We start from the raw sequence: 23,186 nt of genomic DNA, 5'->3' as shown, positions 1-23,186 counted from the left end.
CCCAACATGCCCTAGGAAGGGATCATCCTAGTTCCAGCCTCCTCCTTTTCCCCCGGAGTTCTCAAACCTCTCCACCTGTCCCAGGTGCTTTCCCTGCCCCATGAGCCATAGCAGAGCAGTCATTATGTAAATGTCTGTGCAAATCCCCTGGTGTCAAGCTGCCAGCTCTCTGATGAGGCAGGGCCACCTCCAGGGACCCCCACTTCCCAGCCATGGAACCCCGGGCCAGGGCGGTCTGCTTCCTGTTCATCCTGCTGCAGGTCCTGGCTGTGCCGGCTGAGAACTCAGACTTCTACCTGGCTGGGGATTACCTTCTGGGTGGCCTCTTCACCCTCCATGCCAACGTGAAGGGCATCGTCCACCTCAACTTCCTGCAGGTGCCCCAGTGCAAGGAGTGAGTCTCCAGTGTGAGGCTGGAAGTGGTGATGGGGGTGGGGTGGGAAGCCTGTGCTGATCCTGTGGTCCTCAGGGGACCAGGCCAGGACCCAGGGTTCGAAATGCTCCTCCTCATTCATTGCCAACCCCCCATCCTGGATTATCCCCACTGGCCCGCAGGGAGAACCCACAGTTCATGTTACCAAGATCCGCAGCAATTGTGTTCTGAAACACAGAGACCTGGTTGTCCCAACGTCACATCTCTTAATAAAGAGTTACAGGATATTTGAGCCTGGAGGGGTTGTAGGGACTATCAAAACCACCCCCACCTACTTTGGCAAGTGAGTCCACGTCAGGGCCCAGTCTAGAAACCAAGGGTTATGCCTTTGGAAAGCAGAAATGTGGTTTTTCTGTAGGAGGTTCTCAGACTGGAGGGGAAGGTTTGCATTTCCCTAGGGCTGTGGTTAGGTGGGTGGGGATGCTTCCAGGACTGGAAGGGATTTCCTTTACCTACCCTTCCCCTGTGAGCCCCACGGGGTGGCAGCATCATTCGAGATTAGGTGGGCTATCTTTATGGAAGCATAGGACTATGAATTAGTGACCTGGTGCAGAGAGGGTGAAGGCATTTTGAGAGAGAGAGATAAAGGAAGGAGTGTGCAAAAGATGATAAAGGACTGACTCTAAGAAATGCACCCTTTCTGCGATGTGGGGGAAGGTTATATGCTGATTTGAGAATGGTGAGGGTGATGGTGCCAGTGATGGGACTGGGCACATTATTGAATGTTCTGATGACTGTGATGATGATGGGGAGTTCCGTGAAGTGACGGTGGTAGGGTTGGTGATGCTGATAATGTTGATAGCAGTAATACTGATGATAATGCAAATGGTGAAGAGTATGATGATGATGGTGGTGGTGGTGATGGTGTTGCTAGTGGTGGTGGTAAGGATGGAGGTGGTGGTGAAGATGATGGTAATGATGGTGATGAAGATGATGATGGTGATGATGGTGATGAAGATGATGGTAATGATGGTGATGAAGATGATGGTGATGATGGTGATGAAGATGATGGTGATGATGGGGGTAGTGGTGGCAGTGGTGGTGATGGTGGTGATAAAGATGATGGTAATGATGGTGATGAAGATGATGATGGTGATGATGGTGATGGTGATGATGGTGGTATTGGTGGCAGTGGTGGTGATGGTGGTGATGAGATGATGGTAATGATGGTGATGAAGATGATGATGGTGATGATGGTGATGGTGATGATGGTGGTATTGGTGGCAGTGGTGGTGATGGTGGTGATAAGATGATGGTAATGATGGTGATGAAGATGATGATGGTGATGATGGTGATGGTGATGATGGTGGTATTGGTGGCAGTGGTGGTGATGGTGGTGATGAGATGATGGTAATGATGGTGATGAAGATGATGATGGTGATGATGGTGATGGTGATGATGGTGGTATTGGTGGCAGTGGTGGTGATGGTGGTGATGAGATAAGGGTAATGATGGTGAAGATGATGATGGCGATGATGGTGATGTTGCTGGTGGTAAGGATAGTGGTGGTGGTGAAGATGATGGTAATGATGGTGATGAAGATGATGATGGTGACAGTGGTAGTGATGGCAGTGGTGGTGATGGTGGTATTGGTCGTGGTGGTCACAGATATATGGTTTTAGTGATGGCAGAGGTGATGGTATTGTTCATAGGAATAGTAGGTTTGACAGTGTGACAGCAATGAGAGTGACGACAGAGATTGTAGTGGGTAATGGTGATCACATTGGTGGACATTGATAGAGCAGTGATAGAGATCATAGGAGGGTGGTAGTGGTGACAATGGTAGTGACTGATGGTAGGCACAAAGATCATAGTATGAGAGGTGGTCATAGGGATGATGGTGATTCTAGAGCTGTGGTACGGTGTGGCGACCATGATGTGATAAAAATGCCACAATCTTCTGGAGAGGCTCCTTCTCAGACAACTCCTGGATTTCTTATGGGAGGCAGAAGGGACAAGCTGGCTCTCCTATCCCTGCCCCTTCTCACTGTGGACCTGCACCCCCCGCCCCGTGTGGCTCCCGCAGGTATGAAATGAAGGTGCTGGGCTACAACCTCCTGCAGGCCATGCGCTTCGCAGTGGAGGAGATCAACAACCATAGCCACCTCCTGCCGGGTGTGCTGCTGGGCTACGAGATGGTGGATATCTGCTACATCTCCAACAACGTGCAGCCCGTGCTCTACTTCCTGGCTCAGGAGGACTATTCCCTGCCCATCCAGGAGGACTACAGCCACTATGTGCCCCGTGTGGTGGCCGTCATCGGCCCTGACAACTCCGAATCCACCGCAACTGTGGCCCACTTCCTCTCCCTCTTCCTCCTTCCCCAGGTGAGGCCCCTGGCTCCTGGGGGAAGGAGCAGGGGAGGGTGCGGAGGAGGGGTTGTCCAGAGGACTCACTTCCCCCACTAGTCATGGGGGCTAGGAGGAGGCAGGAAGCAGAGTTGGAATGTCAACCCCGGCCCTGCGAAGGCAGCCCGGCTGGTGGGTTAAGAGCTCAGGCTTTGGAGGCAGACAGACCTGGGCGTGCATCTTGGCTCTGAGTCTTGGCCATGGTGAGGCCTTGAGAAAATCTCTTAATCCTTCCGAGCCTCAGCTTCCCCACCTGTAAAATGGGATGGTAAGAGTTCCATCCCAGGACTGTCTGAAGGTTAAAGGATTTAACCTCGGTAGGAGTTTGTGTGGTACGGTAGCTCGTCAGCGCTGCAGTGGTCATTAGGTAAAGCACTTGGCACAAAAACGAAGACTCAGAAAGTGCTCATGGTTATCCTGTACAGTTGCCTAGCAGAGGATCTGCCACAGAGCAGGTCCTCGAAAAAGGGCCATTAGTATTAGTGCTATTATTGTAAGTGTCATCGTCATCATGATTAAAAATGCCTCAACCAGAATTGGTCTAAAGTTTTTATGCGTTAAGGCACAGGAAGCCAGCCCATAGTAGGTAGTTAAAAATACTATAATTTTTGCCATCATTTTTATTATGTAAAGCACCAAGGGTCTGACACATAGTAGGTGCTTAGTAAATGTTAATATGCTTATGTGAGACATGTAGTCCGGGACTAACCTCATTCTTTCATTCACTTAACCAATATTTATTGAGCACCTCCTGTGCTAAGTGCCGTTGTCGGGCTGGGGATACAGCAGGGGACAAAATGTAAGAGCCTATCTCCTAGCGGGAGAGACAGGCCATGTCGGTAACCACATGATAATGCTGCGGGAAAGTGAGGAGTTCAGTGCACAGAACTGAAAGGCAAGCAGGGTCCGGGAGGCTGGACAGGTCGGTGGGCAGGTGGAACAGGTAGAGGGGACTGCAGTTTCCAGCAGGGTGGTCAGGCAGGTCTCGTTGACAACTGGACCAAGACCTGAGGCAGGTGAAGAGGTGAGGGTGGCTAGAAGAGCCCTCTGGGACGAGGGGGCAGAGAATGCAGAGGCCAGCAGGTGCCTGGTGCATTCACAGAACCTGGGAGCAGAAGCGGGACCCCGGGGGAGAGTAGGAGGAGATGAGGTCGGAGAGGAGAGGGCTGGGGACAGTGATGGAGCCCTCTGGGGGCCACTAGGACTCTGGCTGTCCCTGAGTGACTTTCGGAGCCATTGGAGGGTTTTGAGCAGAGAAGTAAGGTGACTGACAGGTGTGTGCCGGGTCACCCGACTGCCATGTTCAGCAGAGACCACAGGGGGAAGGATGGGGGGGGTGCTGTGGGGGCAGGTGGGGCGACGGTGGCCTAGGGAGGCCCTCGCTCATGCTGGCGGCGGTCCCCTCCGGCAGATCACCTACAGTGCCACGAGCGACGAGCTGCGCAACAAGCAGCTCTTCCCAGCCCTGCTGCGCATGGTGCCGGGTGCAGATCACCAGATCGAGGCCATGGTGCAGCTCATGCTTCACTTCCGCTGGAACTGGATCATCGTGTTGGTGAGCAGCGACGACTATGGCCGCTACAACAGCCAGCTGCTCAACGAGCGTCTGGCCACCCGCGACATCTGCATTGCCTTCCAGGAGACGCTGCCCATGCCGCAGCCCAACCTGGAGGTGACGCAGTGGGAGCACCAGCGCCTGGAGGCCATCGTGGACAAGCTACAGCAGAGCTCGGCACGCATCGTGGTCCTGTTCTCGCCCGACCTGGTCCTGCACAACTTCTTCCGCGAGGTGCTCCGCCAGAACTTCACGGGCGCCGTGTGGATCGCCTCTGAGTCCTGGTCCATCGACCCGGTCCTGCACAACCTCACCGAGCTTCGCAACACGGGCACCTTCCTGGGCATCACCACCCAGAGCGTGCCCATCCCGGGCTTTAGCGAGTTCCGCATGCGCCCCGCCCAGGCCGGGCCGCCCGAGCCCAACAGGACCAGCCTGGGGGCCACCTGCAACCAGGAGTGCGACACCTGCCAGGACACCGCAGCGTCCTTCAACACCATCCTCACGCTCTCCGGCGAGCGCGTGGTCTATAGCGTGTACTCGGCCGTCTACGCCGTGGCCCACGCGTTACACAGCCTCTTGCGCTGCACCCAGACTGCCTGCTCCAAGAGGGTGGTCTACCCCTGGCAGGTAAGGCCCCGCCCACGGAAAGTCAGGGCCCCGCGGTCAGGCGTGGAGTGGTTGCCATGGAGACCGCCAGGTGCACGGGCTCTGTGCTGGCCTTCCCGTCTTCTGCTGGGTTCTGGGCAAACTGGTGGGAGAGGCCATGGGACCATGCCCTGCCTCCAGACACATAGAACCAGACAGAAGTCCTTCATGGTGACAAAACTCCTTTTTGTATTAATGTAATCATTGCCATCCAAGATGGGAGGAGATTTGGGTGAAATTCCCTGGAAGGAAGCCTGGCAGGCAGTGGGCACCCCAGGTCCCCTGCCGTCTCTCTCCAGGCTGAAGGCCTTGGGGGTGGACCTGTGTATTCCGTCTGCTCTCTGAGGCCCTGCTTCTGGCTTATGCATCTTCTCTTGTCCCAGCTTTGTGTTGTCTGGATTCAGACTCGGAGTTTAAATCTGTGTTTTTCTGATTTGCACACACACACACACACCCCAAACTATGAAGTCTTCCCAGGGGTAGAAGGTTTTCCCAGGGGTCTGGAGGAGCACAGGGGATTTACATCAGAGATGTTCACTTCATACCTTGCTATCCAGCATCTCTGTGCTTGAATGGCTCCCTGGCTTTTTCATACTTTGGGGTTCAAGCACTCCCCCAACCCTTGCCTATATTCTGTCTTTATTCTCCCCTTCCTCGCTTTTCCTGATCCCCCAACTCTGAATATCTGTTCACTTCTTTCACAGAGCAATTGAGTTCACTCTTTCAAAAATTCCCCCTTCTCTTCATCTATTTATTTGTACCTCTCTGCCCCATAATCTCAGAGCCTAACTTTGCAACTCTAAGTGCTTATTTTTTTGAAAAATGCAATTATTCTTTAAAAGGAATTCTCGTGCCAGCCAGCAAAATATTCTATTTTATTGCATGTGCTGCTGCGTTAATATACATAATTGTCACGAGTGTTTTACTGTCTTTCGAGCCTCAGTTGTAGGCACTGAGCCCCTGGTATACATCGCCCAACTCGTGGCCATCCTGCGAGGGTGGTAGTCTACAGATAGGAAGACTGAGACAGGGAGTCAAGGTGACCCATCGGGGAAGGTTTTAGTGGTAAGCGGCAGACCATGGCTTTGAACGCTGGTCGGCCCTTTGACCCCACCATGGTGTTCCCACCGCGCTCTGCAGCTCTCCCAGCCACGAGTGCAGTGGCTGTGATGAAGGACCAGTCGACTTCTTTCTTCTCCTAACAGTGGAGACCCAAGAGCTCCGATCATAGCAATCAGAACACAACACGTTGACTGAGCTAACTTCCAGGCCCTGGCTGGGCACTGTGGGAGCAGCAGACCCTCACCCTAGGAGGGACGAGAAAAGCCAGTAAGATCCGTCTCTGCAGCAGGGGGTCAGAGTTGCACTGTGTGTTCAGGGGCCGGGGAGGTGTTCAGGGGGCATCACTGGGAGCGAGAGGGGTCAGGAAGGCATTGGACATTCCAAGAGGAGAGTGGTGGCCTGGTCGTGTGGTCAGGCCACTGAGGCCAAAGGACAGGGCACTAGGGGAGCTGCAGGTGACATTGGAGGGCATCACGTGCCAGATGAAGGAGGTGGCGCTTTGTTCCGGACTCAGTAGGAGCCCACGGAGAGTTCCAAGCCAAGCGCGGAGATGTTGTTTTTGAGGTGATCCAACCAGCCATCTGGGGTTGAGGTGGAGGGGGGACAGAGACAGAAGCAGGGAGCCCAGCACTCCCTCTGTGGATGTCCCCCAGGATCTCCACTGGTGCGAACAGTGTCACCGTGGGAATTAGGAAACAATGCCCTTTTGTGCGGACCCGTTAGACCACGAGCCCCTTTGCTCGGGATGGACGCCGCCCTACCCCAGGAGCGTGGCTTGGAGGGGGGTGAGCTGGGCTCCAGCTGTCCCTCCCCTTTGTCCTAACAGACCCACTTGTGCGGGACCCTCCACCATGGCTGGGTCATGCCACGCCACCCTGCTGATTTTTGTCATAACACTGACCCCAAATTATTTTATCGTGTTTACTTCCTTACTTGTTTATTGGCTACTCTCTACCCTGCCTCCCCCTTCCCCCCACACGTAAGCCTGAGAGAGCAGAGACCTTTCAATCCTATTCCGTGCAGTAACCTCAGCTGCTGGAACTGGGTTTGGCTCAGAGATGACTTTCAGTGAATGTTTATTGAATGAATGAATTAACTGATCGAATGAGCAGTTACCGTGTGCTAACCCCTTTGTGTGAATTGCCCTCTACCCCCAGGTAGGCTGTGAGTAGACACTGTTACTCGGTGATTGCTCTCCCACATGCAGGTTCAACGATGTGATGGTCACCCAGCTAGGGAGTGGCTGGGGGGTGGTGATGCACAAGGGCGGGGGCAGGGGCGGCAGTGGTGATGGGGGGTGGGGTTGTGCTCAGGGTCAGGCTGGGGAAATCCAGGCTGGTGAATGGGAGAGGGCTGGGCAGTCCCTGGGCAATGTTCGGCAGGGTATGGAATCACAGAGGGTGGGGATTGCAAGGTCTTCTCAGACTCTTAGGGTCCAATCCTTTCGTTTTCCAAATGGAGATGAGGATGGGGCCCTTGGGGCTCTCACAGCCACCGGCCAGCCAGGACGGCACGCTGGGTCATGGTCACCTGCTCGCCATCCTCACTCGCTCTCGGCTGCGCCCTTCTCTCTGCCTCGGTCCGCCCAGCATCGCAGCCACGGCCCGTCTGTGCATCTGTTGGGAGGCCGAGCTTTGTACCCAGGCCGACCTGGGTTTGAATCCCAGCTTTGCCACCACTAGCTGTGCGACCTTGGGCAAGTTATGGGATATCTCAGAGCCAGGGATTTCTCATGTGTGAATAGAAGGAATGATATGCACCTTGCTGAGTTCTGGAGAGGACTGACCATGCTGTGTGCCTGGGACCTGGTGCAGAGAGAAGCTGAATGTCTTCCTCTTTGTCTGCATTCATTTCTGACACCAGTGTCTGGACGATGATAGTCCAGGCCTCCTCCCACTCAGGAGAGTGGCAGGAACTCCTTTCTTTCTTTCTTTCTTCCTTTCTTTCTTTCTTTCTTTTCTTTCTTTCTTTCTTTCTTTCTTTCTTTCTTTCTTTCTTTCTTTTTCTTTTTCTTTCTTTCTTCTCTTTCCCCTCCCTCCCTCCCTCCCTCCCTCCCTTCCTTCCTTCCAAAAGATTTTATTTATTTATTTGTCAGAGAGAGGGAGAGAGCACAAGCAGGGGAGGTGGCAGGCAGAGGGAGAAGCAGGCTCCCTACTGAGCAAGGAGCCTGATGTGAGACTTGATCCCAGGACGCTGGGATCATGACCTGAGCCAAAGGCAGATGCTTCACCAACTGAGCCACCCAGCCGTCCCAGGGACAATACTTTCTGACTGCCTACCTTGGAGCCCTGGAATCCCAGGTTGCTCAGCCCGGCCCAGCCATGTCAGTATGGGGATATGACCTGGACACCAGGACCTGGCTCCCCGAGGACCTTCACCATCTTGAACCCCGTCCAGAGACCTACCACCTGGGAGGAGCCTCCCTCCTCTCAGCTCCCAAGACCATTGCCCTCAGTCCTAGCAACATGTGCAAATGCCAGAGAAGCTTCCAGATTCAGGACCTCGCTCCCTGGACAGGGTGGGAAGAGGGCTAGGGCCCGGTTTCCTTGACTATCTGTCTGTCGGACCCAGAGGAGAGGTGAGCTCCGGGCCCCCAAGATATAGCCCAATAGACTCTTTCATTTATGGAGGGAAAATCTAGGAGCCAGATTGATCGAGCTGGAAGCTCTTTTGGGGCCAGCTCAGAGAGGCTCAGTGACTTGCCCAAAGTCACACAGCACATTGAGAAAAGAGCTCAGATTGGAATTCAGGCCAAATGATGCCCAGTCCAAAGCATGTTCCAGTTTGCACCAGCTTCTGCATACTCGGAGTGATGGGGGATGGCATGGGGAGAGACTGGAGAGTGGCTTCTAGTGGTGGGGAGGCAGGAAACACCCAGGGGGCAGGGGCAGGTTCAAGCCGGCCCTTGCGGGTGAGAGAGGCAGCGGGCTCTGGAGCCCAGGTGATAGGTACCCCAGGGATGGCCGAGGTGACTTCTAGGGAGAAGGAATACAATCAACACCTGGGCCGGACGTGAGTACTTACTGGTTTTCAGGCACTGTCCTCAGTTCCCACCATAGGTAAACTCACTGATGGCTTCAGAGCCCAGGAGACAAGGTTTTTGTTGTCCTACTTTGCCAAAGAGGAAACTGGGGCTCATAGAGGTCAAGCGACAGGTCCAAGGCCTCAAAGCTGGTGGCAGAGTTGGTGTCTAAACCCAGAGGTATCTGACTCCAGAGCCAGCGCGCTCAGCCACTGCCTCCTGGACGGCCACCTGTACACTCCTACAGCGCCCTTGGGCAGGTGTGGGAATCAAGGCTAGGGGGGTGGGAGAACTTCCCCCAGGCATGGCCCAGGCTTGATGCCAGCCTCCCTTCCTTTCCCTTTGGCCCCTGTAGCTGCTTCAGGAAATCTGGAAGGTCAACTTCAGCCTCCTGGGCCACGAAATCTTTTTCGACAAGCAAGGGGACGTGCTCATGAGTCTGGAGGTCATCCAGTGGCAGTGGGACCTGAGCCAGAACCCGTTTCAGAGCATCGCCTCCTACTACCCTGTGCTGCGGCAGCTGAAAACCACCCGCAACGTGTCCTGGCACACCGCCGACAACACGGTCAGCTCTCCGATGGCTTCCAGGGGAGCCGGGGCCTGGGGCCGGGCGCTGGCTGGAGCTAGGGTGGCCCGGGTGCTTCGGACCTGAGATCCCTTATCAACAGCCGGTGGGGTCTCTATTTGTGGGGGGAACGTCTGGGCCCTGTCCCTCCCAGTGACTAAGCACTGGGGATGTCTAGGGCTTTCTGGCTCCTCAGGACCCAGGGACTCAGGGGCTGTGCCAAGTGAACGTTTCTCCTTGCAGGTGGGTCTGTCTCCCAATCTCCCCTTTTATAAAGACATCAGTCGTATTGGAGTACGGGCCCACCCCACTCCAATAGGACCTCATCTTAACTAATTACATCTGCAATGATCCTATTTCCAAATAAGGTCACAGTTTAGGTCCTCAGGGTCCAGACTTCAATCTATGAATTTTGCGGGAAGGCGATTCAACAAATAACAGTGTCTTTGCCTGGGTTTCTCTTAGAAAGCAGAGCCTGAGGCAAGAGTTTACATGCAGATAGTTTATTCCAGGGTATGTTCCATGGCAACAGGAGTAGGTGATGGGGGAGAGCTCGTTAGGGACACAGGGAACGTCAGTAGAAGGAAAAGTTCTCAAGCTGGACGCTGCTGTGAGCTCAGTCTTACCAGGACCTTCTGAAGGACCACTTTAGAATTGTCCCCAAGGGAGGGAAGAGGATGGGATGGATCCATGGGTCTGTACCACCCCCCCCACCATAGGTCAAGGGTCTCCCCACGGGGCTTCGACTCTCTCGTGCTTCCTGGTCACACGTGTGTGAGTGCCCAGCAGTTTCCCACGAGCATCTCACACCCTGGCCCCAGGGCAGAGAGCGAAAGAGACTGAGTGTCACTTAGGTGAGGTGCTGACAGGTAGCGTCCACACAAAGTGGTTACTGTGGCTGTGGCAGGAATAAAAGGAGGTTTGAGATGTGAGGGAGTCCACAGAGACGTCCATTCCTCGCTGCGCTCACTGTGGTGTTGTCTTTCCCCTGGCCCGTGGGGTGGGGCTTTGAGGGCAGCAGCCAGCCCAGTCCCCCTGGTGGGAGCTGAGCGGACCCCCCACAGGCCCTGCTGCCTCAGCGGGGTCCCAGGTGGAGCCCCTACTCCTCATGTCTCCCTTCTGCCACCCATCGTGGAGTGTCCTTCACCCTCAGCCACTTGGCTGCTGGGGTGATCCAGACACTCATCCCCAGGTGTCTGAGCCCGTGGTTGCCTTGTCCTTGCTGGCCTGTGGCTGTGGCAGGTGTCCAGCGGTGGTGGGGACTGGGCCACCGTGGCCAATCTCCCGGATTCCAGGCCTACTCCTTCCTTTCCCCTTGAGTACCAGCCACCTAGCTGCTCACACGAATCCAAGTCAGTTACCTCCTCCTTCCTTGGCCGTCTCGTTCACTGACATCAGGCCCCTGAAATGACCAAGGGGGGACCAGACAGCCTCTTTTGTCTGCTGGTGGAAGTATTCCCTCTTTGGAGACCAGAACCTGTGTTCTAGCAGAGTCCAGGCTTGTGGGGATGAGACACACCAGCCCCATAGGGAGCCCCCGAGAACCATGGTGAGTGTGGTTAATCCTTCCACCCCGTGGTTGCTGGACCCCCGTATTCTAGCTGTTGGGGCCACAGTGCTATATACCAGCCTCCCAGTCCATGTTTATACCTCATCCTAAAGGGCAGTGGCCCTACCCTCAAGGTGTTGTCCCCAAGCTGGACCTTACCTGAACCCTTAGTATGCCATTCCATCATCTCATTAGGCCTGGTACTTCCAGGTGACATGGCATATGTTGGGATCAGTGGATCTGGGGGTCACATGCCCATGTCACACCCCCTTTGCCATATAAGGGGTCTCTTGTCTGAGGTGATGTTCTGGGGGGACCCATGATAGTAACTCATTCAGTCCATCTGGCCTCGGATCGTAGCACCCCACTGAGGACGGGGGAGGCGAGTTCTTACACGGACGCATCAGTGCTCCCTCCAGGGAAGAAGACACCCGATGTGGTAGACATGCCAGTGTGTACGTAGACTGGAAGCAAATCCAGGGCTCAGCGCGGTCTCTGGGCTGGAAGGTTAGGTGCTTGGCAGTGGCTATAGCTACGCCGACCATGGAGAGGGGGGCCCACACTGCTGCACTCATACCCACACCCTCCATCCCTGACACTGTGGGCGCTCTATCTGTGGCCCATTGTGTGAGCCCTGGGGTGACAAGGGCAGAGGCCAGCCAACCTGTGCTGGAGGCCTCATCCTTTCTGTCTGGTTTTTATGACTCCCTGCGTTCTTGGATTGGCATTCACACGAGACACAGAGGTTTGAGGAATGTACTTGTTCCCCCTGGCTCTGCTTTGGCCTCATCCAAAGTGCATCCTTTCCATTGCATGGGGACCTGCCACTCCTCCTGCCCGACCCCACAACTCCGTGCATCTGAGGGTCACTTGAGGTCCTGAGGCCACGTGCTCATTTCCCACAAAGGCCCAGCAGGACACGGGAGCTGATTTGCAAACAGTGAGTTGTACCTTGTGGAAGGCGTGTTGTAGCGGCACCATGCAACTCTCTTCCTAGGGCTTGCCCATCTTGTCCTCTGCACGTGATGTTCGCGTCGACACATCTGCCTGCCCAGACGGCCCGAGTGGCAAGGAGAGCGCGCCCTGCACCCAGGCCACCTTCAGAATCTTTTTGTAGGCTTGTCATTCTCTACCTTGAAAGCAGAAGCCATCTGAGCCGCCTGCTAAATGTGGGTTGGAGCAGTATTGCCAAGAGCAATTAATGTCCCCCACCTGGAGAGGTCCATCAAGGGCCATACTTGTTTAATGGTATGAGGTGTAAGAGGTAATGACTCGTCCTTTAGCGTTGAGAGGATGTCTTGGCATTCCCCAGACCACGGGACCCCTAAAAGCATCACCGGTGTGGCAGGCCCCCTTTGAATCTTTGAAAGGTTTATCCTGATCCCTAAGGATTCATGTCCTGGTGGGGCATAAAGAGTACTTGCTACTTCCCACTCACCAGATTCAATGAGTGCGATGCTGTGGATACAGCGGACCAGCATGAGGTACTGAGGAATGCCAGAGTGATCTAGCTCCGTGTAGACCAACCCCTGATGGAGAGAAGTGTAAACGTAACCTGTGAGATAGTAAACGCTAAGGACTTGAGAGCTTTCTTCTCTTTTCAGTAGGCATTTAGGGCTGTGTCTATCCCTCTAAGTACTGTGTTCACTGCATTCTAGAAACTTCGGTATATATTAATTAAAAATGGAAATTATGGTTAAAAAAACCAATTTTTTCCAAATTTTTCTATTGTGGCAAGATATACATAAATAGTTTACGTAATTAAAAATGGAAATTATGGTTAAAAAAACCAATTTTTTCCAAATTTTTCTATTGTGGCAAGATACACATAAATAGTTTACATCTACACCATCTGAAAGTGCACAGGTCAGTGGTAGTAGGTGCATTCACATTCCTGTGCTAGCACCACCAGCCTCCACCTCCCGCACTCTTCATCTTCAGAATGGAGACTTTACACCTGTTCAACACTAACTCCCCATTCCCACCTCTCCCCAGCTCTGGAAACCACTGTTCTACTTTCTGTTTCTATGAGTTTGACTAAGGATCTCCTATGAATGGAATTACTCAGTAAGCCAGTTCTTGTGACTGGCTTATTTCACTCAGCATCATGTCCTCAAGGTTCATTCATTTTGTAGCGTGTGTCAGAATTGCCTTCCTTTTTAAGACTGAATAATCCATTCAATCAATGGATTATGACTATGAATAATCATAATCCAATAAAAAAATGTCACATTTCGCTTATCCATTCATCCATCAATGGGCACACTCAGGTGGCTTTTACCTTTAAGCTATTGTGAATAATGCTGCTATCAACATGGGTGTGCAACTATCTCTTTGAGACCCTGCTTTCAATTATTTTGCGTATCCACCTGGAAGTGGAAACTGGATCATGACTTTATTCTCTTTTTAATTTTTTGAGGAACCGCCATATTGTTTTCCACAGCGGCCGCACCATTTTACATTCCCAGCCACAGACAAGAGGTTCCAGTTCCTCCACACCCTCGCCAACACTGCTTATGTTCTGTTATTATTATTATTAATTATTATTATTATTATTATTATTATTATTATTATTATTTTGGTAGTAGCCATCCTTTTTTTTTTAAAGATTTTATTTATTTATTTTGACAGAGATAGAGACAGACAGCGAGAGAGGGAACACAAGCAGGGGGAGTGGGAGAGGAAGAAGCAGGCTCATAGCAGAGAAGCCTGATGTGGGGCTCGATCCCATAACGCCGGGATCATGCCCTGAGCTGAAGGCAGACGCTTAACCGCTGTGCCACCCAGGCGCCCCTGGTAGTAGCCATCCTAATGGGTGTGAGGTGGTCTCTCGCTGTGGTTTTAATTTTCATTTCTCTACTAATTACTAATTGAACATCTTTCCAAGTGCTTATTTTTCACTTGTATCTCTTCTTTGGGGAAATCTCTACTCAAGATCTTTGTCCATTTTTGAATTGAGTTATTACGTTCTAGGAGTTCTCTATATGTTCTGGATATTAATCCCTTGTCAGATATATGATTTACAAATATTGTCTCCCATTCTGTGGGTTGCCTTTTCACTTTCTCGGTAGTGTCATTCGATGGACAGAAGTTTTAAATTTTCATGAAGTCCTATCCAGGACATCACTGCCAGATCCAGCATCATGAAATTTGTGTCCTCTGTTTTCTTCTAGTTGTTTTTATGGTTTTAAGTCTCCCATTCAAGTCATGGATCCATTTTCAGGTAATTGTATATGGTGTTAGGTCCAACGTTATTCTTTTGTATGTGGATATCCAGTTTTCCCAGCACCATGCATTGGAAAAACGATCTTTCCCGCACTGAATGGTCTTGCAACTCCTGTCAAAAATCATTTGACCTTATGTGTGAGGGTTTGTGTCAGGACTCTCTATTCTATTTAATCAGTCTGTATGTCTGTCTTTATGCCATAACCACGTTGCTTTGATTACTGTAGCTTTGTAGTAAGTGTTGAAATCAGGAAATGCGAGTCCTCCAGCTTTGCTCTTTTTTTAAGAGTACCTTGGGTATTCAGGTCTCTTGAGATTGCACTGAATTTTAGGATGGGTTTTTCTATTCCTGAAAAAAAAATCACTGGGATTTTGATAGGGGTTGCATTAAATCTGTAGATTGCTTTGGGTGCTATTGACATTTTCACCATGTTAAGTCTTCCAAGGCATAAATGTGGAATGTCTTTCCATTTACTTGGGTCTTAGTTTCTTTCAGAAGTGTTTTGACCTCTTCTCCTCTGTTCTGCTGCTGCCTATTTAGCTGGAGCCACCACTGTTTCTCACCTGGGCTATTGTGACAGTATTCTACCTGCTCCCTCGCTTCTGCTCTTGTCCCTCACAATTTAAACTCAACATGGAACCCAGGACATCCCTGTTAAAAGGAAGTCAGATCCTGTCACTCGTCTGCATGGAATCCTCTCATAGTTTCTCATTTCACTCAGAGTAAAAGCCCAAGTATTTTGACACCACCTCTTTGAGTTGATCAGCCCTGATCAAGCTCAAGCTACACGCCCTTGCTGCTCAGTGACCATGCCACGTGCCCCCTGCCACGGGGCCTTTGCATATGCTGTTCCCTCAGCCTGCATAGATCTTTTCCTGGCTTGGTCCCTCACAGCTTTTAGGTTTCTGCTCCAGTGTCAGCTGCTCAGTGAGGCCATTCTTGCTACCCCATTCGAATTTGCAATCAGCCCTTCCATCACTTTCCATCCCCACTGCATGGCACGACTTTCCCTCATGATATTTATCACCGCCTGTCAAGATACATATTATATGTGCGTTGTGTCTTTTCCCCATGAAAGTATTAATTCCTTAAGAACAGAGACTTGGCCTCATTTGGTTCACTGCTGTATTCCCAGTGCTTGTCATCGGTATGAGCTCAATACCTTTTTGAATGAATGAATGAGTGAGTGAGTGAGTGAGTGAGTGAGTGAATAGCAAGCTGAGAGTCCATGAGTAAGAGTAGGATGAAGTTAGTTACTTAGGGAATAGCGAAGAGATGAATTTGGAAGGTGGTGGTGGGGACAATCCATGGCAAAAGGGTGGTAAGGTGTAGGTCTGGATAAGGTGATTGTGCGTGTTGGTGTGCACGTGTGTGTGGTCCCGTGGAGGCAGAGGAGACTGCCGACAGCCTGGAGAGGCTGGCAGGGGATCAGATGTTTCATTTTGGCTGATGGAGAGCCCCTGAGTTTTATCCAAGAAGGAGCTGCAGGCAGGAGAACAAGACGTCTGGAGATATCGTCTGATGGCCGTGAGCAGGAGGGATGACGGGTGGAGCAGGAAGACAGGTGACCTCTCAGAGGCAAGAAGGGAGGGGCTCTGGGATCAAGTGGTCCTACTGTAGCTCCCCTTGTCTGGGCCCTGGCCCTTCATACGTGTGCTCTTGTAACACCCTCCTATTTAGGCATCAAAATGACTTTTGTACCACCTGAATCTAATCAGGCTGCTCCCCCACTCAGACGCCATCATTGCTTCCCACTGCCCCTCCATTCTTAGTGTCCCCCACATGAGCCTTCAGGATGGGGCTCTCCCACCCTCCACCCTTCTCTCAGAGCATGCTGACTCCCTTCCATTCCCATGCCTCATTGTCCTTACTGTTCCCTCTGTTTGTAATTCATCCATGGGCTCAATAAACCATCAGTGGGGGCTCCTCTGTTCTCTAGAAATAGAGCAGTAAGAACAATAGACATGGCCACTCCCTACCCACTCTTGTTCATCTGAAAACCCCTGCCCCTCCACAAAGGCCGTGTTAATTAGACTCTTAGATGGCAGAAGGTGACATCATTGAACACTCCAAGGGTAGACCATGAGGACTTCAGGCACGGATGGATCCAGGGTCTCTCTCCAGATCTCAGTTCCTTCCTTGGGAGTGTTCCCCCTCTGTGGAGACAAGGTGACTGCTAGCAGCCCCAGAGTCACATCTTATCTGCCTGGGAACCTCAGAAAGTCTCAGTCTCAACAGTTGGGTGCTGTTAACCTGAAGAAGGTGAATTAGGTCTCAGGGAGGCCAAACTAAGATCGTCCCTACAAAGGTCCAGTTCTAATGGCAGTCCCTGCTCCCTCCCCATCCCAGACAGGGGCCAGGTTTTCTTCCCCTGAGCATCCTGCTAGTTGGGCTCCAGGTCTCTTGTCCTTTTCCCTCCAGATCCCTGTGTCCATGTGTTCCAAGGACTGCCGCCCTGGGCAAAAGAAGAAGCCGGTGGGCATCCATCCCTGCTGCTTTGAGTGTCTTGACTGCCTTCCTGGCACCTTCCTCAACCGAACTGCAGGTAGGACTTGCAGACCCGCACCCCTGCCCTGCCTTGCCCCACCCCACTCTGGGCTCTCAGAGCCCTTCATCTTTGGGCGGGGGGTTTCTGGAGTCTCCTCCAGGGACCCTGTCTGATTTCAGTGTATCTCCCTAGGAGCTGGTGTAGAGAAAAATCTTCAATGCACACTGTTAGGGAGCTGATCAGCTGTCACTGATCCCCACTCCACACACATGTAGCCGAGGGCCCAGGGGTGTCAGACCAGAGAATGTCCACTGGACGGATGAATGAATGAATGAATGAATGAACATCTCTGTCCACAGAAGAAATGTTTCTGGCAGATGGGGACAGGATCTTATTTATGTCTTTATCTTCCCAGTGCCTAGTGTAGTTCAGAGCATATAATTTTTCTCAGTGAATATTTATTGAGTAACATCCTTGATTAGAAGAATTAACATCTCCTCCATAGATCATAAACTCCAGGAAGGTGGAGACAATGTCTTCTCTCTGTCCATATTAGTGTTGAGCACGGTTCACAGTTGGGGCTCAAATTACTTTTTTCATGACTTCCTTGATTAGTCAATTAAGTGGATATATCCATCTACCAGAGTCCTTTTATGTGCCCAGCAGAGCCCAGGGTACAGAGTAGGTGCTCAACAAAAGTTTGAACGATTTCACATGCTTTTCCTCTCCTGGTTGGTCAGTAGCCTGAAGGCGGGGGACTAGGTTTTATCCATGTCTGTGGCCTCCCATGTCAGGTGCTCGAAAAAGAATTTGTTGAAATGAATTCTTTGACTAAATGCTTGAATGTCTATCCCACCAGAGGGTAAAGTCTTGGAAGGAAGGAATTACAGTTGCTAAGATCTGAGTCAAGGGAACCTCAGTTCAAATCTTACCTCCGTAACTCAGTGGTTTCCTGGCTGCCTGGCTGAGCCTTATGTTCCTCATCTGTGAAATGGGGTGGCAATGGGGAGCTGATGGGCCAGTGGATCTGTGAGGGGTGGCTAGGACTGTAGGCGTTGCCCTCAGCTCACCGCCCCCCACCTCTGAGACCTGGCCTGGTGCAGGTGCAGAAGATGTGGGTGCTAGCAAGATGGGTGTGGCTGACAGGAGCTGCCGTGGGCTCTTGCAGACGAATTCGACTGCCAGTCCTGCCCAAGTTACGAGTGGTCCCATAGGAATGACACCTCCTGCTTCAAGCGGCAGCTGGCCTTCCTTGAATGGCACGAGGCATCCACCATCATTGTGGCCATGCTCTCCGTCCTGGGCTTCCTCAGCACCCTGGCCATCGTGGTGGTCTTCTGGAGACACCTGCACACGCCCATGGTTCGCTCGGCCGGGGGCCCCATGTGCTTCCTGATGCTGATACCGCTGCTGCTGGCGTATGCCATGGTGCCCATGTATGTAGGGCAGCCCACGTTCTTCACGTGCCTCTGCCGCCAGACCTTCTTCACCCTCTGCTTCACCATCTGCATCTCCTGCATCACCGTGCGCTCTTTCCAGATCGTCTGCATCTTCAAGATGGCCAGGCGCCTCCCACGCGCCTACGGCTACTGGGTGCGCTACCATGGACCCTACGTCTGCGTGGCGTCCTTCACGGTGCTCAAGGTGGTCATCTTGGTGGGCAACGTGCTGGTCATGAGCGCCAACCCCACCGCCCGCGCCGACCCCGATGACCCCAAGATCATAGTTCTGTCCTGCAACTACCGCAAGGCGCTGCTGCTCAACACCAGCTTGGACCTGCTCCTGTCCGTGGCGGGCTTCAGCTTTGCCTACATGGGCAAGGAGCTGCCCACCAACTACAACGAGGCCAAGTTCATCACCTTCTGCATGACCTTCTACTTCACCTCCTCCATCTCCCTCTGCACCTTCATGTCTGTCTACGAGGGGGTCCTGGTCACCATCCTGGACCTCTTGGTCACTGTTCTCAACCTTCTGGGCATCAGCCTGGGCTACTTTGGTCCCAAATGCTACATGGTCCTTTTCTACCCGGAGCGTAACACGCAGGTCTACTTCAGCAGCATGATTCAGGGCTACACCATGCGGAAGGACTAGCATTGCCCACAGGCTGCCCAGGGGGCTGGAGGGCTCCACTCTGGGGGATGGAGACCGGGGGGGGGGCTTGCTTATTCAGCCCCAGCTGGGCACAGGGATGCCATCCCTGACTATCACCTCCTCACCCTGCTCTGATTTGGCCCCTCCCCGCCCTGCCCCAGGTTCTCTGCATCCTGGCCATGTTTACGCACCTGGTGGTGGATGCCTAAAAATATTCACACTTCTCCTATAGCTGTTTGGCTTGCCAGGCACTGCCACTCGTTCTAGGAAAACCACCCAGGGTGACCTACCTATTGGTCTCCAAGGCAGAGGTGGATTTCAGCAGCCAACAGTCGCCATCTGGTGGTCACAGTTGGTGTCTGCAGGTTCGGGCTCCTTCCTTTCAGTCCTGTTCAGGAGGTGAGGGAAGGACACACTGGAGGGCTGGGCTGAGGCTGGTGTGGGGAATGTCTGCCCGGGGGCCAGTCACTAGCTGCCCAGTAGTGTCTGTGCCTCACCTCCCAGACTCCCCCAGAGCTTGGGACCCAGGTTCTCTGAGTGACGGCTGGGCATTGGGGCTGCTTTATAAACGCATGGGAATAAACCTCACTTGGGTGAAGTGATGAGTTTCCTTCTTATTTCTAGAGGTCCTCCGAGAAAGAAGATTTTAATCGGAGACCTCGGTTTCTGTCCCAGCATTGCCATTTCTGAACTGTGTGCTTTGGGCCAATAATTTACTCTTTCTGAGCCTCCACTTCCCCGTCTCTACAATAGGAACGATAGCTGCTTCACCGGGACATTGGAAGATCAGAAGGAATGGGTGTGGGGCGCATACAGTAGGTACTCGATAAATGCCAACCATCGCAAATCCACATATCCCTTGAATCATCAGGGTCAAGAGAAGGCTGTGTTTCCTTTTTACACCCAAATGTCCGTGGTACATGTTCTAGTTTATGGGATTAGCCTCCGTTGGAAACTAGCTTGGAACCCAGCAAATTCTGGGTGCTGTCTGGGGGGGTGCTTGGGCCTCACGTGTGCTCCGGAGCCAGTGTGGGCCATGGTGCTGCCATCTCGGCAGTGCTGAACCTGGAGAAGGTGCTGTCCTGGCTGTGGCTGTGCCTATGCCCATCACCCTCGGTGACTTTTCTGTCCGGGGGTCACACCTGGCCTCTCACAGAGCCCCAGGGAGCCAGAATTTCAGTGCCGAGGCCTCTGAGCTGCTTCCCAGAGAGGTGGAGTGACCAGCTCAGGGGCGGCCAGCTGGAAGGGGGGAGCAGGGCTGTCAGAGCCTCAGTGCACTCAGGCAGAGAGACAGGCTCCCTGAAGACTCGGTTACCGGGGTGACCTTGTGACTATCCCAGAACTCCCCGGGAACGGTTTCTAGATGGGCCCCACACCGACCCTGGCAGGAGCAACTTCCCGAAGCTCATTTGCAGCAGGGAGGGCAGGACTATCTCCTTCTTGTCCTGAATTTACCCCTTTCATGCTTCAAGGAGGTGGGTGGTGGGATCTTGGTTTGAATCACCTGGAGTTTGGGAGAACAGCCGTCACATCTTGGGGCTGCTTCTCCACCATGGCGGGGACAGTCCCCGTTTCTCTTGCTGGCCCACAGCAGGGGCTCCATGAATACTACATCACTCTGCTGCCCTCCCCCTTCTCCTCCACCCCCGCTCCCTTGAGCCACAGTGTCGTTAATCCCGCGCATCTCTCGTGGCCTCGGGTGCCGGATCCCGAGCAGCCCTGAGAAATACAAACCAAACGCTTGTGCTCACCGGCGACGAGGGCAGGAGCGAACACGAGTTACCCTCCCCGTGGGCTTCGCTACTTGATTCACTATTTCCTCCCCAAACTCCATCAGTCCCGTACCGTTAGAGTCCCTGTTTTACAGATGGAGAAAGAAGGGCCCTCCAAGAGGTCATGAAACCTCCCCAGGCCCTCACAGCCCATCCTTGGAGCCACGACCCTCTGTGGAGTAAGACCCTGACGCCTGCCTGGGGAGCTGGTGTGGGGGGCTGTAACCACGGTCTCTCCACCAGGTTCTATGGTGTGCTGGGGGGCCTCAGATTATAGGGAGACAGCTGGGGGGTGCGGTGCCCAGGGAAGACCCTGGGGGAAGCTGGCATCTGGAAAGAGCAATGAAGGGCAGGGAAGTGCCTGGAAGGCAGGGAGTCTGAGTATGAGGGTAGCGGGTGGGGACAGCAGAAGCAAAGGTGAGGTGCCAGGAGGCCCGGGGAGCCTGAGTAGGAGCACGGGGCTGAAGGGTGGCCGGTGTGAGAAGCAGGTTTGGAAGGCTAGCTGGGGCTAGACGTGGGGAACCCTGACTGGGCATCTGACCTTGTCTTCATGGCACCCACTGCCAGTGTCCTTGCGCATGCCAGCTTGTCCCATCCTGGGTCCCCCGAGGGGCTGTTCCTGGCCGTCCCTTGCCTCTACCCTCTTCCCACAGTCCTGAGCCCTGGCCTGGCCTGGCCCACCAGCTGGAGACTGCGGGGGAAGACCCCAAGGATGGACTGGTGTGTGTGCTCATCCGTCCTCCGTCCCCTGCTCTTGGGTCCCAGGGGGAGACCTCACCCAGCCCCGAGCTTCCAGCGAGCAGCTCTGCCGTCTGTTCCTGGATGTATCTGTGTCCCGGCCCCCTTACCCTCGGGACCAGATTGTCAGGCTCAGGGAGTTTTAAGCTCTTAATTCTCTTTTCTCGCATGCTTCTGACGCCTTGGTTTAAAATTTTTTTTAAGAGATAATGACCTCCTTTTCCTGGTTCTGCCTCGCGGACCGCCATTAGAGAATCCTAGAATCCCACCAACCTCAGAGCCATCCACTCCACGCCTCCTTCCACAGCTGCCCTGAGCTGAGATCCCCATGCTTCTTGTTCCCCTCCAGCGACAGGAGGCTCACGGAGCACGCCAGCTGTTTGAAATTTTTCTTAGATTGACTCAAACCCAATCCATCTATTTACGGACCTTAGTTTCACCTTTTGGGGACCACAAATTCAATCTCATTCCTCGTTCTCAGGATGGTCTTTTGTACGTAACTGCAACAATAATAATTGCCTCTCTAGGGGTGCCGACCCTGCGACAGGTGTTTCACACCCGCGAGCTCTAATCTCCACGATGCCCCTGCCTGATGGGAGCCCTGACCATCCGCGGCCCCGTGCTGATGCCTGCCATCATCCCCTCTTCTCCCGCCCCACCTGGCAGCCCGTGTTCTCCCAGGAGGGATCTATGTTGTTCTGGGGAGGCTGACTCTGTCCTGGCTCCAGGCAGTGGAGCAGGTGTCCCCGGCCGAGGGTTGGTCTAATCAGAGGAACTCTCAGGACTTTTCCTGGGACAAGGGTTCTTTCTCTAGGAACTAGTAAGGCTGAGACACCGGGCAAGTCAGCCTTAGAGGGAAGCTGGACTTTGCAGAAGATAAAGTGGCAGGATGGAAAAACTGGGTCCTGGGAGCCTTTTGAGCTGCCGGATCCTGCCTGAAGACAGCACCCCCTGTGAAATCTTCCTGAGCCCCTCCGCGTGCACTATGACTTACGGTGGTTGGAGTTGGGTGTTCTGCCCCTGGCAACCCAACACATCTTTATCCTCCCGAAGAGGAAACTGAAGCTCAGAGAGGCTGATTAACTTGCTCAGGGTCACCCAGCTTAGAAGTCGGGGAGCTGGGATTTGGAGAATTGGGGGGTATGGTGGTGTGTTTTCAGATCATCTCTTTTTGGTCTAAAGGTCTTCAGTTGCGCTTTGGATCTGATTTTGAGCGCCTTCCTGGTCGTCTCCCTTGGGCACACTCTGACCTGTAAACATCTCTCTTAGAGCGTCTCTCGAGCTTCCCTCTCCTGGGCCCCTGACTCCCTTCCCACACCGTCCAGCTGAGTGATGTCCCCTTAACCCCGTGCCGGTCACGGGCTTTCCCAGCTCAGACGCCTTCCGTGGCTCCCCGGTGACTACACGACAACGCCCGGCCTCCTTCGTGGCTGGTCAGGTGCTTCAAAATCTGGCCCCCGCTCGCCTCTCCAGCCTCACCTCCCAGCGGCTTCGGTGGGCTCCTGGCTCTTCCCCCAAACACATGCCTGGCTTCACACCTATGCTCAAGCTGTCCCTTCTCTCTTCTCCCTGCTGGACTTACCTTGATCCCTCAAGGCCCAAATGCTTCATCCCCCAGGAAGGCTTCCCTGCCTTGGGGCAGAGGAAATCCTTGGTACTCCCAGAGCTGCTTGAGTTTAACTCCCGTTG

At 53.3% G+C, this 23,186-nt stretch overlaps 1 protein-coding gene across 1 annotated transcript; it reads left to right on the top strand.

Moving 5' to 3' along the window:
* The first annotated feature begins 212 nt into the window (after window positions 1-212).
* On the top strand, window positions 213-19,535 carry TAS1R2 (taste 1 receptor member 2). Its single transcript, XM_008694668.2, has 6 exons — window positions 213-394; window positions 2,460-2,760; window positions 4,193-4,966; window positions 9,424-9,633; window positions 16,830-16,953; window positions 18,065-19,535. The coding sequence occupies exons 1-6, from the start codon at window positions 213-215 to the stop codon at window positions 18,985-18,987; spliced, it is 2,514 nt and encodes an 837-aa protein (XP_008692890.2). The 3' UTR covers window positions 18,988-19,535.
* Window positions 19,536-23,186: the final 3,651 nt, after the last annotated feature.

This window comes from Ursus maritimus, unplaced genomic scaffold, assembly GCF_017311325.1.
Source record: "Ursus maritimus isolate PB19 unplaced genomic scaffold, ASM1731132v1 scaffold_32, whole genome shotgun sequence".
NCBI classification, from domain to species: Eukaryota; Metazoa; Chordata; class Mammalia; order Carnivora; family Ursidae; genus Ursus; species Ursus maritimus.
The sequence above is the reverse complement of the archived record's forward strand: the minus strand, read 5'-3'. Positions and strand labels throughout refer to the sequence as shown.